Consider the following 16,784-nt stretch of genomic DNA (forward strand, 5'->3'; position numbering starts at 1 on the left):
AAGAAAAGGGCCAAGTCATCAATCTGGACTCCTGCACTTCCCATTGCTGTTGGTTTGGAGATGTTCCTGAGGGGCATTAGAAGTCTCTGATGTGTCTCATGACCCAGCAGAATGCCCCATTCACTTGAATTGGGCTTCCAGGCTCTGCTCAGTGTGGAGAGGTGACTGTGGAAGTCACAATCATCAAGGAGACTTCTTTTCCTGTTGTCTCCTTTGCTGAGACAATACTCTTCATGATTTCCAGCTTTGTCCCACCAGCAGCTCCCCTGAGAGAGGAGTTTGGCCTAATGCACACTGATCAGAGTTGAGAGGGGTTTTGATAGCTGCAACTATACTCCACCATCTCTGTGGCTCACTTGTAGTGGATGTTCTATACCCATGGCAGCCTCCTCTTGCACTGCAGACCCCAAATCCCACTGGGAGACTGGTGGGAGAGGGAGCAATGGTCTGGTTTCCTCGAGCTCTTTGGTTTGGGTCTCCTCCTGACGCTCCCATTCTGCCAACAGGTTACGGCATTGAGCACGCACAGTGTGTGCCTCCCTCCGAGTTCTCCGAGCCCAGCTTCATCACTGAGTCCTACCAGACCCTCCATCCCATCAGCTCAGAAGAGCTTCTGTCCCTCAAGTACGAGAGTGACTACCCCTCAGTCATCCTGCGTGACCCAGTGCAGACAGACTCCCTGCAGACAGACTACTTCACCATCAAGCAAGAGGTTGTGACGCCAGACAACATGTGCATGGGCCGTGCCAGCAGAGGTAAGGTCTGCTACCAGCCAGGGGCTGCTGCAGCTCCTGAGTTCTGCCCTCCCTTCTCTGGAGGTGGTGCTTTGGGGACCAAGGCCAGCAGGGCATCCTGAAATGTAAAGAAGCCATGTAGCTGATGAGGGTCAGCTGCCAGCTGGATTCCATGGTGGCTTTGAGCTCTGCCTGCCTTTCTCTGCAGAGCAAACATGGAGAAGGTCTTTCTTTTCTGCCTGTTTTTACACCATTCTGCAACAGCACAGCACTGCTGGTGCTGGGTTTTGATGTCAAACTGGAGGGAAGTTGAAGCAGGCTTTAGGGTTGCTGGGAGGAAAGACTGCAGTGTGGCTGCCTGAACCTCCTTTTCCTAGGAGACCAGGCAAAACTCCACAACTTGTCATCAGGAATTACTGCCTGAGCCTTTTCCCCATGATTTAGAGTCTTTATCTATGATCTCCACTGATTTGGAGGCTGCTTGCTCAAACTGATATCTGTTCTGATGACCCCAAGCCCTGTGCTTCATTAGCAGATGAGGATGCCATGGGTTGAGTCAGTGGCAGAGCTGAAGGAGCCCTTAGGCCCTTGTGCTGCAGCCTGGCAGCTCCAGAGGGTGACAGATACAGGACTCCTGTTTCAGCTGGTGGGCTTTAAACCCCTAAACACTTCTGAGGAGCTGAGCTCAAATGCTTTTTCAATTAATATCATGAAATTCTGAGCACATGGGGCCCAGATGCTTCATGCAAAGCTCAGAGTATATATTCAAGGCAAGACTTCAACCCACAGACCTCAAAGTCACTTACAAAGGGCTATCATTATCTCCTGATTCCAAGCAGGGGACCTGAGGCACAGGGAAGAGATGTCACCTGCCTGCCATAGAATCCAGGTGTCCCCATGCCTCAAATTCATCACAGGAGCTGTGAGCCAGGTTTGATGTGGAACATCTAAACTCACTCACCCAGCAAGCAGAGCTGAAGGATGTGCTGGCTCCCTGTGAAAGCCTGAGCCTCTTTGCAGCCCTGCTCCATCTCATTGGAGCTCATCTGAAGATGTGCTGGCTCCCTGTGAAAGCCTGAGCCTCTTTGCAGGTCTGCTCCATCTCAGTGGAGCTCATCTGAAGTTGCTCATCCTCTTTTTCTTTATCTGAGCTGGGAGAGTGAATGACAGGAAAGTTGTTATTTGTGTCATTACCTCTGCTCCTGCCAGCTGGGTGTTAAATGAGAGGTGATTTAGATGGTAGGGTGAGCCAGAAGAGTCAGTAATGTTATAATTTTAGGTAAGCTTCTCTTCCTGAAGTTGTTTTTCTGGCTCTTTCAGCAGTATCTTCCCCTTTTCTTGACCTTTTCTTTAGCATAGGTGATTTCATAATCCTTCTCACTGGCACGCAATGATTCAGGCATGCTTTTGCAATTCTACCTTGAGCCTGTTCTCACTGGCAAGCCTCAAAGAGCTCCAGGGGAGGGAAGACAGAGGCCTGGGCTCCAGTGTTAACCAACACTTGCACATAACGATTGCAGCTGAAGTAATCCTAGAACCATCGAATTGTTAAGGTTGGAGAAGATCCTTAAGGTCATGGACTCCAACCATCAACTCAACACCTCCATGGCCACTAAACCATGTCTTGAAGTGCTCTGTCTGCACTTATTTTGAACACTTCCAGGGATGAGGTTTCAACCACCTCAATGGGCTGCCTGGTTCAGGGCTTGAGAAGCCTTTCAGTGAAGAAGTTTCTTCTGATATCCAATCTAAACCTCCCCTGGTGGAACTTGAGGCCATTTCTTCATCAGTACAATGATGGTGAGACTTTGGAACAGGTTGCCCAGGGATGCTCTGGATGCCTCCTCCATGGGAGTGTTCATGGCCAGGTTGGATGAGTCTGGCACAGGTTGCCCAGGGAGCCTGTGGATGCCTCCTCCATGGGAGTGTTCATGGCCAGGTTGGATGAGTCTGCCCATGGCAGGGGGTTGGAGCAGACGATCTCCAAGATCTCTAAGCCATTCTATGACTTTTTTCTTGCCCTATCACTTGTTACCACAGAGAAGAGACCAAGCTCCACATGGCTCCAGCCTCCTTTCAGGGAGTTGTAGACATCAATGAAGTCTCCCTTCAGCCTTTTTTTCTGCAGGCTGAACACCCTCAGTTCCCCAGGTGCTTCTCACCAGCCCTGCTCTCCAGACCCTTCCCCATCTTTGTTGCCCTTCTCTGGACCCACTCCAGCACCTCAATGTCCTTCTTGCAGCGAGGTGGCACAGACTATGGCTGTGCATAGACTAAGGCTATACTTCAGCCACGTGGAGAGGACTTTGGGTGGCACAAATCCTCCCAGGGTGGTGTAGCAAAGCCTTGACATAAAGCAGAGTGCAGTTAATTGATGTTTCTGCATCTTTACCTTCCACTGTGTGAAAAGTTTAGTCTGTCTGGCATTGAGATGTTTCAGCAGTGGGAAATGCTGGATGAAGGTTTTCCAGACAGTTGCCTTTTGCTTTTCTTTGGGCTTTAGGAGTTAATTCTGTTGTCCCACAGGAGTTGTTTCGCTTTGCCTTATCAGTCTGGTTGGAAAGTGCAGCTGCCAAATGCATAACAAGCTTCTCCTGAGTAGATGCAAGGTCTGAGTTTTCCACTCTTTAGGTCAAAGTGAGGTAAATTCTCAATGAAATGACCCAAGTCACGTCCTCAACTCTGCGGCTGTTCATCTGGCAGCTTAAATTTAGAGGGCTGGAAATTCTTTTTCTAAGTGAGCTCATGCTTTTCAGGGAAGTGGTGGTGCTGGAGGGACGTGCAGTGGGCTTCATTCTCTTTCAATAACAGAATGGGCTGGGTTGGAGGGGACCTGTAGAGGTCATCTAGTCCAACCCCCCTGCAGTGAGACGTTGCCAGTTAGATCAGGTCCCCCAGAGCCATATCAAGCCTGACTTGGAATGTATCCAGGGATGAGGCTTGCATCAACAAACTGGGCAACCTGTGCCAGTGTTCTACCACCCTGTCCAGTGTCCCACCAACCCCTTTCAGTGTTCTACCACCCTGTCCAGTGTTCCACCAACCTGTTTCAGTGTATTACCACCCTGTCCAGTCTTCTACCACCCTGTTTCAGTGTTTTACCACCCTGTCCAGTGTTCCACCACCCTGTTTCAGTGTTTTACCACCCTGTCCAGTGTTCCACCAACCTGTTTCAGTGTATTACCACCCTGTCCAGTGTTCCACCACCCTGTTTCAGTGTTCCACCACCCTTCCCCCTAATGGTCCATAGGTTCTCCCCCTGCAGCATTCAGGGAATGCCTGGAGGGCAGCTCTCAAAGAAAACTAAAAGACAAACCCCCTAAACCCAGCTCAAAGCCTGGATATTTCCAACAGAACCAAGCTGGTGGCTCCAAACTGGAAGTGATTCTGGGCCAGCCCTGAGGGCAGAGCCCACAGTGGTGAAGCTTTTCTGCAGCAAGTGCTCTTCAAGCTACGACACAACAAACACTTGCAGCGTGCCAGCGTCCTTCCACGTTCCTGCCCCCCTGGGATTTACTCACTGGGCCCAAGCTGCCTGGTAGCTCTGCCAATGGAAACTTCTCCAGGAGTTCTTGCACAATCCCCAGCAGCTGTTTTTAGCCCAGTTTGGGAAATTAGTGAACTTGAATGATCCTGTTACACTCTTGGTTTGTCAGTAAAGATGTTGAGCAATCGGCAGCGTACAGGGAGATCAGAGAGAACCACTGCAGTTTGTTCTCTGGAGCCTTTTTTTAGCTCTCTGCTTTCAGCACAGAGGGGTAGAGTTGTGCTGTCTCCAGTGGGTGTAAAGCAGCATACCACTGCTGAGCATCTGGCCTCCTCTGTTCTGGTCTTTACTAAAAATACCCCAGAGAGCAGCCTTGATATAACCCAGCTGTGCTCACCTTAACCAGAACTGGAAAAAGAGCTGTTTGAGCTCTCAGCCTTTTGCTCTCCTCTTCCATCAAATCTGCTGCTGGTTGGGGATCTGGGGAGTGGAAGCTGTTTGTAACATATGGCAATAAAAGGCTGCCCTGTAGTTTCATAGGAAACCTCACAAGTAAAGCAGTTGAGTGTCCAGTGCCCTTGGATTAATGCCTGGACTCCATGGTCTTAAAGGTTGTCTCCAACCAAAACAATTTCAGTACCTGAAGGGTACAAGAAGGCTGCAGAGGGACTGTTTGCAAAGACCTGCAGGGATAGGGTGAGGAGCAATGGTTTGAAAATAGGGCAGATTTAGGTTGGATGTTAGGAACAAGCTCTGCACCATGAGGGTGCTGGAAAACTGCAACAGGTTGCCCAGGAAGATAGTTGAGGTTACATCCCTGGAGATATTCAAGGTGAGGCTTGACAAGGCTCTGCAACCTGCTCTAGTGGAGGATGTCCCTGCTGTGACTGCAGGGGGTTGGACTGAAGGACTCTTGGCGGTCCCTTCTAACCCAACCCATCCTATGATTCTATGATGCTATGATTATGTGCCTGAGTGGCACTTATATGGGGCTGGCAGATATAATGTGGGAGCTACTAGAAACTCATGGCCTTCAGCACAAGAGCAAGACATTTTGCCACCTGAACTGAGCCTTCAATATCTGCCTGAAGGGGTTCACCATTTATCAGCCATTGCCTTTTTCACACAGAGGACAATTTGCAGCTAGCCTCAGGCATCACTCTTGGGTAGAGAGTCAGGACTTTGGCTTTTCTCTTTGGTTCTGCCTTGCTTTGCTGCCTGAACTTCTCCAAGGCTCAGATAGTCCAGTGAAGAATTATGAAGTTGATAAAAGTAGCCCAATCTCAGGCCATCATTTTGAGTTTACTTGGAGATGAGGCATGGTGGGAGGTGGCCACATTCACCTGGTTACCTTCTGCTAGCAAACATCCTCCTCCCAGGCATGGCAAACTGTCCAGGCACGTCTGACATCCCCTTCCCCTCCTTGCCAGGTAAACTGGGTGGCCAGGACTCCTTTGAGAGCATAGAGAGCTACGACAGCTGCGACCGCCTGACGCAGTCCTGGAGCAGTCAGTCCTCCTTCCAGAGCCTGCAGCGTGTGCCCTCCTATGACAGCTTCGACTCAGAGGACTACCCTGCTGCCCTGCCCAGCCACAAGCCCAAGGGCACCTTCAAGGACTATGTTCGAGATCGGGCTGACATGAACAAGGACAAGCCTGTCATCCCTGCTGCTGCCCTGGCTGGCTACACAGGTAGGCTCCTGCTCCTCGGGGAACCTCCCTTCTGCTGGCCACCTCGGCTGGAACCTCCCCCTCAGTGGAGGGAAAAGCCCTCAGGGTCCTTGGGCTGCCCTCCCTCTGAGACTGAGGGGGTTTGGGGGATCTTTTGAGGTCAGCCACACATGTGGGCACACTTGAGAGCACTCAGCCCTCCAAAGCTGCCTGTCCTTCAAGCCTGGGCATGGCAGACCTCCTGGAGGGTGCAGGACCTGGCTGAGTGTGGGCATCTGATGCCTCATGTTCACACCCAGACAGGGCTCGCAGGAGCTGCTTTGTGTTGCTGGAGCAGGAGGCAGACCAGAGCCTTCATTTCCCCCTCTGACACTTCTATGCAACGTGCTGGCCACGTGCTGGTGGTTTCCCACCCTGGGCATGGCCAGGTGTGATGTGAAATGATCTGCTCCTCTTTGGACATGGAGGAAACACTTGGGTTTGCTCTTTACCTTGGTGTGAGGCAGAGATGGGATGGTGCCAAAGCAGCCCCAAACATTTTCCATTCCCTACCCTGGGAAAGATGAGGTGATAGGCCATGGAAACTCCTGCTTTTTACATGACAGCCCTCCAGCAATCTGGCATCTCCACGGAGAGAAACCTGGTGGGATGTGGCTTCCAGCTAAAGCTGAGATAATCCTTTCCAGTCCTTCTATGCCATGTCTTTTCCCTGTGCTGTGAGTGCAATCCACAGGGCAGCCTGCTGCCAGCTCCTCTCTCCCTCGTACATTCTGATCTCTCCTGCCCCAGCTGGCAGCAGCTGTGGAGGAGCAAAATAGTTTGTGCAGATAAAGATCATCAAAGAGGCTCAGAGCAGATCCTGAGGTGCCACTGTCCCCAAAATCTCCTCCCACACACAGCTCACTGAGTTTTTTCTGAGGGCAGAGAGAGATGCAGCGAGGTGGGGAGATAATTTTAGGAGCTGTGTGTAAAAAAGGAAGTGGTTTGTCGCTGTAGCTTCAAGCTGGGAGCAAAGCTCAGCCCTGCCTGCTGAACGAGTCCCTTTCCACCAGGTCTATGCACAACCAAAGAGTGCTCTGCAACTCCTGAATGGCTTTTTGGCTGGGGGAAGGTGGTGTGGAGAGACACAAGTGGTAGCAGAGGCCTGAGACAGACACCAGCCTCCACTGTGCCACACAGGTTCCTAAGAAAAGAGATCAGTGAGCAGAGTTTTCAGGTCTTAGCTCTATTTCTGCCTTTTCCTACACTCTGTGGGAGTGTTTGGGGTACTCAGTGCCTGGGCAGGAACCTTGGTTGCATTTTATGCAGCCTCAAACAGGCTGCCCAGGGCAGTGGTGGAGTCTTCAGCCCTGGAGGATTTGCAAAGCCTTGGAGATGTTGTGCTGAGGGACACGATTTGGTGGTGACCTGGCAGTGCTGGCTCAACAGTTAGACTCAGTGGTCTTACAGGTCTCATCCAACCCAAACAATTCCATGATTCTGTGATTATCAGCTGGGGAAACTGAGGCATGGGAGGCAAAACCAGGAGCTGGATTTTCCAAGCCAGATGTTTCCCCCTCAACATTTCCTTGTAGCTGATGGAGAAGAGCCACTCCCATAGCAAGGCAACATTCCCAGCCCCCTCCAGCAGCAAGTAGCCAACTTTGGAGGCTGGAGCTGGTGCTTTGCCAAGGAATATTAACACCCCAAAGAGTGTCCTTGGATCTGTGCCATGGAGAAGAGGACAATTCCCTTACTGCAATACCAGAGCACACTTCCAGACTCTCTGCGCTGCCTAACATTTTCCTTTACCTCATTCCCAACCCCCTTTGGAGCTGGGAAGATAATTCCTTGGCTCAGGAGTTTTGGTGTGATCAATAAGTGGTGGGGTTTGATGGTGTCCACTGCTTCACTTGAGAGACTTGAAATGGGGAGAGGAACATTAGGGGTTTCGAGAAGCAGCAGTCACTTGGAAATCCTTGAGCTGGAGCACTGCTGGCTTGCTCCAAAGGCTGCTGAGCAACAATTCAGTCCTCAAACCACCACAGCTTGCACCTACCATGAGGAGCAATCTCTGGGAAGTGAGACACATCTTTGATCACATAGAGTGATTCTGTGCTCCACAACCTCCCTGGAGGTGCTCAAGGCCAGGCTGGATGAGCAACCTGGGCCAGTGAGAGGTGTCCCTGCCCATAGCAGGGGACTGGAACTGAATGATCTTTAATATCCCTTCAAAGCCAAAGCATTCTATGGATCTCTGAATCCTTGCTGACCTGTGACCCCAGAGATGACCTCTATCCCTTCTACCCATCAGCACCTCATGTTTTCTGAGCAAAAGGAGCCCAGGATGAGTGCAAAGCAAGGGTGGGTTGCTGTGGAAGCAGGTCACAACGAGAGTGAGTCAGAGAGAACAGTTTGGTTTAACTTCATGCAGGAGAGCTGGGAGCCCTGCTGTATTTCTGCAGCAAAAAGCTAACCCAGGCTGGCCACCAAGAAGTGCTTGGACCTCTGGGGCCAGCTGAGCACGAAGTGTGGGGAGGCTAAGGCAGAACTCACAGGTTCTTCTTTTTTTGCTTTGCTTTGCATTGCTTTTAGTCTACTCAGAGGAGGAAGTGTTGTCTAGCAGCCAGAGCAGGGGAACTCTAAGGCTGAGTTCTGTTTCCAGCTCTGGTGAGGAGGTGGAGCCTTCAGGCAAGCAGAGCATTTACACCAGTCCAGGGTCCCAAATTGACCAGGACCTCTGCTTTGTCTTTCTCAAATGGTGCCTCAAGCTCATGTCTACTGGCCATTGAAGCACCCAACAGGCATGGAATCCCCAAATCCCAGCGTTGTGAGGGTTGGAAGGGACCTCTGGAGATCATCCAATCCTCCTGCTAAAGCAGGGACACTCACAGCAGCTTGCCCAGGTCACAATGTCCAGGTGGGTTTGGAATCTCTCCAGAGAAGGAGACTCCACAACCTCTCTGGGCAGCCTGCTCCAGGGCTCAGCACCCACACACCAGAGAATTTTCTCCCCACGTTCAGATGGAAGCTCCTGGGTTCCAGTTTGTGCCCATTGCCCCCTGTCCTATCACTGGGCACCACTGAGAAGAGTCCATCCCAATCTTCTTGCCCCTCGCCCATTAGCTCTTGCTGAGCAGTGATCAGATCCCCTCTCAGGCTGCTCTTCTCTGGGCTAAACAGTTTCAGGTCTTTCAGTCTGTCCTCCTCACAGAGACGCTCCAGGCCCCTCAGCATGACAACACAAGTGCCAAGCTGGGCACCTGTCAGAGCTAGAAGCCTGAAGCCTGGGGCACACCATGATCTCCAGGGCCCTCTGGGCACACCATGGCCTCCTTCTCTAGAGTTCTCTGGGCATACCATGGCCTCCTTCTCCAGGGCTCTCTGGGCACACCATGACCTCCTTCTCCAGGGCTCTCTGGGCACACCATGGCCTCCTTCTCCAGGGCTCTCTGGGCACACCATGACCTCCTTCTCCAGGGCTCTCTGGGCACACCATGACCTCCTTCTCCAGGGCTCTCTGGGCACACCATGGCCTCCTTCTCCAGGGCTCTCTGGGCACACCATGACCTCCTTCTCTAGAGTTCTCTGGGCATACCATGTCCTCCTTCCCCAGGACCCTCTAGGCATACCATGACCTCCAAGGCTCTCTGGGCACACCATGTCCTCCCTCACCAGGGCTGCCTGTGTTGACTTTCAGAACTTGACAGCATCGTTCAGCTTTTGTTAGCAAGTGCCTGTTTTGCTGGTGGCCCAGGGAGGTGGCCCAGTGCTTTATCAGAGCCAGGGCAGATCTCTGATGGTATCTGCCCCCAGAGGTGCCTGCTCTGGTGAGGAGGTGCATTTTGGCGGAAGCTCTGTTTGCGTTTGATGTGTTCTTCGCCCAGCTCAGAAGCAGCTTTTCAGAGCTCCCTTATCTACCCCCACATCTTGACCTAAATTAACAAGTTGCTATGGTTGCTTGGATAGAAGTTGATGCAACTTTCTTATCTTCTCTTTGAAGGAGAAATGTAGCTGCTCAGGGGTTGGTGAACTTTGGTTTTCATGGCTGCAAGGAGAGGCAGCTCTGGACCTCTCTAGTTCTGGAGACAGCTCTTGGCCAGCTTGAGCTTTACATGGAGGCATTGTTTGACATGATCTAGGAAAGAGAGACAAATTAGCTGCTAAATTCACATATAGGGAAGAAATGTTTGGTGCCAGAGGAGATGAGACAGTGCCCAGAGAGGTAGTAGAAACCCCATCTCTGGAACCATTCCAGCCCAGGTTGGATGAGGCACTGAGCAACCTGCTCTAGTTGAAGATGTCCCTGCTGGCTGCAGAGGATTTGGACCAGATAAACTTGAAAGGTCTCCTGCAATCCAAACCATTCCCTGGCTCTATGAAATGTAGGCAGGTGGTGTGTCAGGATGTGTCTTCTCTGCAGGCAGATGTCCTAAACCTGGTGCTGGCTTAGCTGAGCTCTCAGCTCAGGTTAAACTCCATCATTCATGCAATGCTTGCTGTGAGTGGGTGGCTCATGCCTGATCCCTCCATATCTGAGCCCAGCTGGGCTAAACCAAGCTCAGCTTTGCCTCTGTGCCACCCACAGCCCTGCTTGCAGCTGTGCCATAGCTGCATCCTGCAAGCCACTGCCTCTGACAGCCACTGTGGCCACTGAGATCCTGAGACCTGACAGTATGTGAATGAATCACAGAAACGAGAACGATTTGGGTTGGCAGAGATCTTTCAGATCATCAAAGCCAACCCTTAGGCCATCAGTGCAGGTCCCTTAGCACCACGTGGCTGTGAAATCCCTCCAGGAGTGGTGACTCCACCACTGCCCTGGGCAGCCTGTTCCAGCCCTTGGCAACCGTTCTGGGGAAGAAATTGTTCCTCATGCCCAACCTAAACCTCCCCTGGCACAACTTCAGGCAGTTTTCTCTTGTCCTATCACTTGTTCCTTGGGACAAGAGACAAACACCCACCTGGCTCCAACCTCCTTTTAGGGAGCTGTAGAGAGCCAGAAGCTGCTCCCTCCACCTCCATACTAAAGAACCCCAGTTCCCTCAGCTGCTCCTCACCAGACCTGTTCTCCAGACCCTTCACCACCTTCTTTGTCCTCCTCTGCACCCAGTCCAACAAAACTGTAGTTCAGTAGTGTGGGTCTGACCACACTGATCTTTGTCCTTTCTGCCCTGTATTCATTTTTCTGCTACTCTGACCTCCTTGTCCTGCTGTCCTCTTGGTGATAGAGGTCCAGCAGAGGTTCAGACCCTCTCTCTGACCCTGTGGTTGGCCATAGCCACTTGGGGCTGAAGTGTTCTCAGCTTTTCTTGAGCACCCCAAAGCACATGGGTGGCTTTAGAGAGCCGAGCCCTGGTGTCTGCTCTGTGGTGTGTAGGACCTCAGCGTGGCCTGTGCAAGCTGCAGCTTTCCATCTCTGCCTTGCCACCACAGCAGAGCTGTGATGTACTGAGCTGCTGCTCCACAGAGCTCAAGAGGTGGAGCAGAGCCCTTCCTCTGGTGCTTGGGAGGTGAAGGGAGGGAAGAGGGATGGGAAAGATAATGTGAGTGCCCACCAAGCCTTCAGCCCTCCTCTGCAAGGCTGAGTTTGAATTTGGGCTGCTGTCCTTTCTTGTGGACCCAGTTAGAAGGTTTCTGACGTCTTTAGGGACCACCCCAGCACCTAAAGAGTTACTGCTCCCTCCCAGCTAACATCACACATGACCTGAGGTCTGCCTTTGCACACATCGATGCTATCTTCTTATCGGGCTGCTCTGAAAGAAGGCAGAAGGTACTGCAGGGAGTAGCCACCTCTCACAGATCCTATCTCACCCGAGCATGGTTTGGCCCAATCCAGCCCCAACCCTGACCCTTGCTGTCAGCATTCACAGCACCATGTTGATAGGGCCCAAACCGTCCTCCTCGACCCATCTGCCCTGTCCAAACTGTGGTGCAGAGCCTGAAGGCTTCTACAAGCCTCTGCTTCTGAGTGATGCTCATCTGGGACACAGAAGTGAAAGCAAGCAGCTGGTGCCACAGAAAGTGAGCTCTCTCTAGAGAGCCTGGGTGCTGCTTCTCCTTGTCTTCTTGCTTGTGCTGCTGGCCTGAAGATCCCACGAGTAAGCTTCCTGGATGGGCTGTGCTCAGCAGCATCCAAACATCCACCAGCAGCTGCCTTCCTGGACTGCTGATCATAGAATCACAGCATGGATTGGATTGGAAGGGATCTTCAAAGATCATCTAGTCCAACATCCCTGCAGCCAGCAGGGACATCTGCAGCTAGAGCAGGTTGTTCAGAGCCCCAGACAACCTGACCTGCAATAGTTGCAGGGATCAGGCTTTTACCCTTCTGGGCAACCTGGGGCAGGCTCTCACCATGCTTGCTGTAAAGAAACATCTTCCTTCTCTGCAGTCTGAATCTCCTCTTTTAGTTTCAAACCACCACCCCTTGCTAAAAAAATCTGTCCTCAGCTTTCTCTAAGTCCTGAAAGGCCACCAGGAGGTCTCCCTGGAGCCTTCTCCTCTCCAGGCTGAACAAGCCCAACTCTCTCAGCCTGGCCTCACAGCACAGGCACTGCTGTGGCCTTCTCTGCCTGCACTCCAACAGGTCCCTGTCTGTGCTGCGCTGAGGACCCCAGAGCTGCCCCAGCACTGCAGGGGGGGGTCTCAGCAGAATGCAGCAGAGGGGCAGAATCCCCTCTCTGCCCCTGCTGCCCACACTGCCAGGGATCAGCCCAGGACTGGCTGAGGCTGTGCTCTCAGCGCTTGGTGCCGGCTCCTGTTCAGCTTTGCACCCCCAGCACTTCCAAGACCTTCTCCACAGGGCTGCTCTCTGTCCTTGACATCCAGTCTGTGCAAGCAGCTTTCCTAGAAACATCAGCACCCTTCCTGCTGGCACCTCTGTCCCCTGTGCCATCTAGGGATGTTGTGACCTCTGGGTCATTCCCTTTTAGCTGCCCATGCAGGGTAACTTCAGGTGAGAGCAGCCAGCAGCTCCTGCCTGCTTTCTGCCTTTGGTGCAGAAACTCCACGGGTCCTTTTCACCTCCCCAAGGTGGGGAGCTGTAGGGTGGGGCTCAGGGTTGGTTTGGTGCCTTCTGCTCCAGCTGCCAGACATGTGCAAGCAACGGGGAAATCAGCCCCATGCAAGGCTGCCCATCTGTGACAGCAGCTCAGGTCTCACCAGAGCTGCTGCAGCCACCAGCAGTTGCTCCTCAGCAGCAACTGTGGCCTCGTGGCTCCTTCCAGCAACAAGCTGGAGGGTTGCACAGCAACTCTTGGCCTACAGAACCACCTTCAGGGGGAGATGTGAAGTTCACAAAGCCCCTTGTGCTTTGTCACGTGCCTCTGGAGTGCCACCAGTCCTCCCAGTATAGCCACCCTTGGAACAGAGGAGGTGCTTCAGGAAAGCAGAACTGGCCAGAGTGGCTCACCTGGCTGCTCTGCTGTCTGTAAAGGTGTCAGAGGCTCACCTGGCTGCTCTGCTGTCTGTAAAGGTGGCAGAGGCTCACCTGGCTGCTCTGCTGTCTGTAAAGGTGGCAGAGGCTCACCTGGCTGCTCTGCTGTCTGTAAAGGTGGCAGAGGCTCACCTGGCTGCTCTGCTGTCTATAAAGGTGGCAGAGGCTCACCTGGCTGCTCTACTGTCTGTAAAGGTGGCAGAGGCTCACCTGGCTGCTCCGCTGTCTGTAAAGGTGGCAGAGGCTCACCTGGCTGCTCCGCTGTCTGTAAAGGTGGCAGAGGCTCACCTGGCTGCTCTGCTGTCTGTAAAGGTGGCAGAGGCTCACCTGGCTGCTCCCCTGTCTATAAAGGTGGCAGAGGCTCACCTGGCTGCTCTGCTGTCTGCAAAGGTGGCAGAGGCTCACCTGGCTGCTCTGCTGTCTGTAAAGGTGGCAGAGGCTCACCTGGCTGCTCTGCTGTCTGTAAAGGTGGCAGAGGCCATGTGGTTCCCCAGAGAAGCTGCACCCTGGGTCCTCTCTCACATTCTTATGCCTGCTCTTTGTGAAGCTTCACTGCTGCCGTCCCACCCACGCAAAGCCAGCACTTGATGGTGCCATGGCTACCAACACCACTCTGGGCAAGAGCTGGGGTTGGGCTTGGTCCAACAAGAGAGCCATGGGAAGGAGGTTTGCTGTCCCTGAGTGCAATGAGAGCAACTGGGGACCTTCAGTGCCACAGTGCCCTCGGAGGGGGCTCGGGCAGGGCGGGCTCCTGAGGGAGGTGAGGGCTGTTTTGGAGACTGTGCCCAGTTGTTTTGTTGGGTTGGAACCACAAACCACAGGGTGCAGAACTTCGGTGTGCTGCTGGGGGCACTTTCAGCAGGTTTGGGGTTTGTTTGTTTTTTTTCCTTTGACTTCTTACTGTTTGAAAGGAGGAGGGAAAAAAAAGCACACAAACCACCACCAAAGAAGGCCGTTGAGAGGAGTGGGGGTGTGAAACCGTCTCCAGAGATGACGTGGTTTGGGTGGTGCCCTCTCAAGTTCAGCACAGATGCCACTCTGCCCCAGCTGGGTGGTACCAGCAGCACTGCAGCAGTGAAAGTGCCCGTTGTGCAGTTTGGTTTCAAATCCCTCCAGAACCAATGAGCAGGAAAGTGGTAGAAAAGCTCTGGTCAGAAGGTTAAACAAGGTGGTTCAGCCCCTCTGCTCTGGTGAGACTCCACCTGCAGTGCTGGAGCCAGCGCTGGAGTCCTCAGCACAGCAAAGGCAGGGACCTCCTGGAGTGGGGCAGGAGGAAGCCACAGAAGTGCTGGCAGGGCTGGAAGCCCTCTGCTGTGAGGTCAGGCTGAGAGAGTTGGGCTTGTTCAGCCTGGAGAAGAGAAGGCTCCAGGGAGATCTTCTGGTGGCCTTTGAGCACCAGAAAGCTGGGAACAGATTTTTCAGCAGGGCCTGTTGTGACAAGACAAGGGCTGATGGTTTGAAACTAAAAGCAGGATATTTAAACTGGAGGGGAGGGAGGAAATTCTTGGCACTGAGGGTGGTGAGACCCCATCCCAGGCTGCCCAGAGAGGTGGGGGATGCCCCGTTCCTGGATCCCTTCTGGGTGAGGTTGGTTGAGGCTGTGAGCAGCTTGCTGTAGCTGCAGATGTCCTTGCAGGCTGGTTGGACTAGATGACCTCAAAAGATGCCCTTCCAACCCAAACCATGCTATGATTCTATGGTCTCCAGTCCCAACCAAGGGAGGTTGGTGCAGGGGTGGCATGACACGAAACCCTTTGCTGTGGGGACACCCATGGGTGCCACCAGAAGCCTGGTGCAGAGAAGGCTCCACTCAGCCAGCCATTCCCACCAGAGCAGCTGGCCCTCATCCGGCTTAGGAGACATATTTTCCCCCTGACGCAGAAGAATTCCTGGGGTGTGACAGTCCCCACTGAAGGACCCTGTTCAGTGCCACCCAAGGCCAGACAGGGTCCCCATTGTGGCCCCGTGGGGCGGGCGAGCCCCTGGGGCAGTGCTATTCTTAGCAGCCTTCCCGGGTGCTGGAGGTCACGGCAGAGTGGGAGGACATCCCACCAGCCTCTGAGTCCTCCCTTGTCCTCTGTGGATCTGGGAACCCCCTGGATGTGTGGGGCCATACAGGCTGCCTTGTGTCCAGCCCAGCCTCAGGGCTGCAGCCAAAAAGCAGGCGGTGAGAGCGCTCCAGTGGTGGTTGCTTCGGGGGACAAGCAAGGCAACAGGTCCTGTGGTGGGATGCAGTTGGCCACGGGGCAGTTGGTGAGGCCCTGCCTGCTTGTACCATGATCAGGACCAGGCATCCCAATGGGGATTTCCAGTCCATCTGGGGATGCGTGGAAGAGCTGGAAAATGGGCCCTGCTCCCAGCTCCAGGGAGGGTGGAGGACTGGGATGTAGAGACAAGGCTGGCAGCCTCATGCTAGCTTGCTTTGAGGATGCAGCATTGGTGGGTTGGCATCTCTGCATCAGCCAAGGGTCACCTTGAAACCCTTTCGTGCTCCTTACCTGTGTGCAGAGCAGGCAAAAGCAGCACCTCTCTACCAGTAGCCCTCCCAAAACTCCTTGCAGCTCTGCCACCCCACCAGGCAGTGCAGCAGCACCCCTCCCCTCAGCCTTTCACCTTCCCACCCTCTCCCTAGAGCTGGTCTGGGGCAGGCAGGCTGGGGCTGGTGCCAGGCTGTGGCTCTTGCGGCCTCTTTCCCAGCTAAGCTCGCTGCCGTCGCGGAGCCGTTGGGCAGCAGCACATCTGCAGGGCTTGTGCCGTTCCCCTCTGGCAGGGTGTGTGTTTATAGGAGCTGGGACATGCCTGGAGCCCAGCAGTAAACACATTCTTGAGATAATTGCTCGTCCAAGGCAGCAGAAGCTGGGGCTTTACGCCTGTCCCGCAGGCAGCCCAGAATAGACCTTGGGAATCCCTGTTCCAAGGATGACACTGCTTCCTTCAGAGTCCCAAAATACCCAGCAGAGCAGCACCCAGCACGGGGACAGGAGCCCTACCTCATTGCTGGAGACAGGACAAGACATTCCTGGGCTTCCTGGTGCCCCTGCATGCCAGCTGGCAGCCCAGCCGTGAGCAGCAAGCACCAGCCAGGGTTAATGTTACTTAAAGCTTGAAAGGCTTCTGCAGAACCAGAGTGGCCCGAGGGTGTTTCGAAGGCAGTTGCTTACCCAAGAACCTGGAATCATGGAATTGTTTTGGTTGGAAAAGACCTTGAAGATCATGGAGCCAACCATTAACCCAGCACTGCCAGATCACCACTAAACCATGTCCTCAGCACCACATCTAGGCAGCTCTGACAGCCCTCCAGGGATGGGAACTCCAGCACTGCCCTGGGCAGCTTTCTTCAGGGCTTCCCAGCCCTATTAGGGAGAAAAGTGTTCCTCATGCCCAACCTATGCCTCCCCTGGTAGAATTTGAGGCCATTTCCTCTCGTCTGTTTATTCCTTGGAAGCAGAGGCTGAACTCCACCCTGCCCCTCTCTC

General features: G+C 53.4%; 1 protein-coding gene across 3 annotated transcripts in view; it reads left to right on the top strand.

Moving 5' to 3' along the window:
* ETS1 (ETS proto-oncogene 1, transcription factor) overlaps positions 1–16,784 on the top strand; it is an 86,769-nt gene that overhangs the window by 65,567 nt on the left and 4,418 nt on the right. For all 3 annotated transcript variants that reach the window (XM_064173196.1, XM_064173195.1, XM_064173194.1), the window contains 2 exons: positions 507–755; positions 5,652–5,912. In XM_064173196.1, coding sequence (XP_064029266.1) covers positions 507–755; positions 5,652–5,912 — 510 coding nt within the window. The remainder of the gene's footprint in view (positions 1–506; positions 756–5,651; positions 5,913–16,784) is intronic.

The sequence above is a fragment of the Pogoniulus pusillus genome, chromosome 38, assembly GCF_015220805.1.
Source record: "Pogoniulus pusillus isolate bPogPus1 chromosome 38, bPogPus1.pri, whole genome shotgun sequence".
Lineage (NCBI taxonomy): Eukaryota > Metazoa > Chordata > Aves > Piciformes > Lybiidae > Pogoniulus > Pogoniulus pusillus.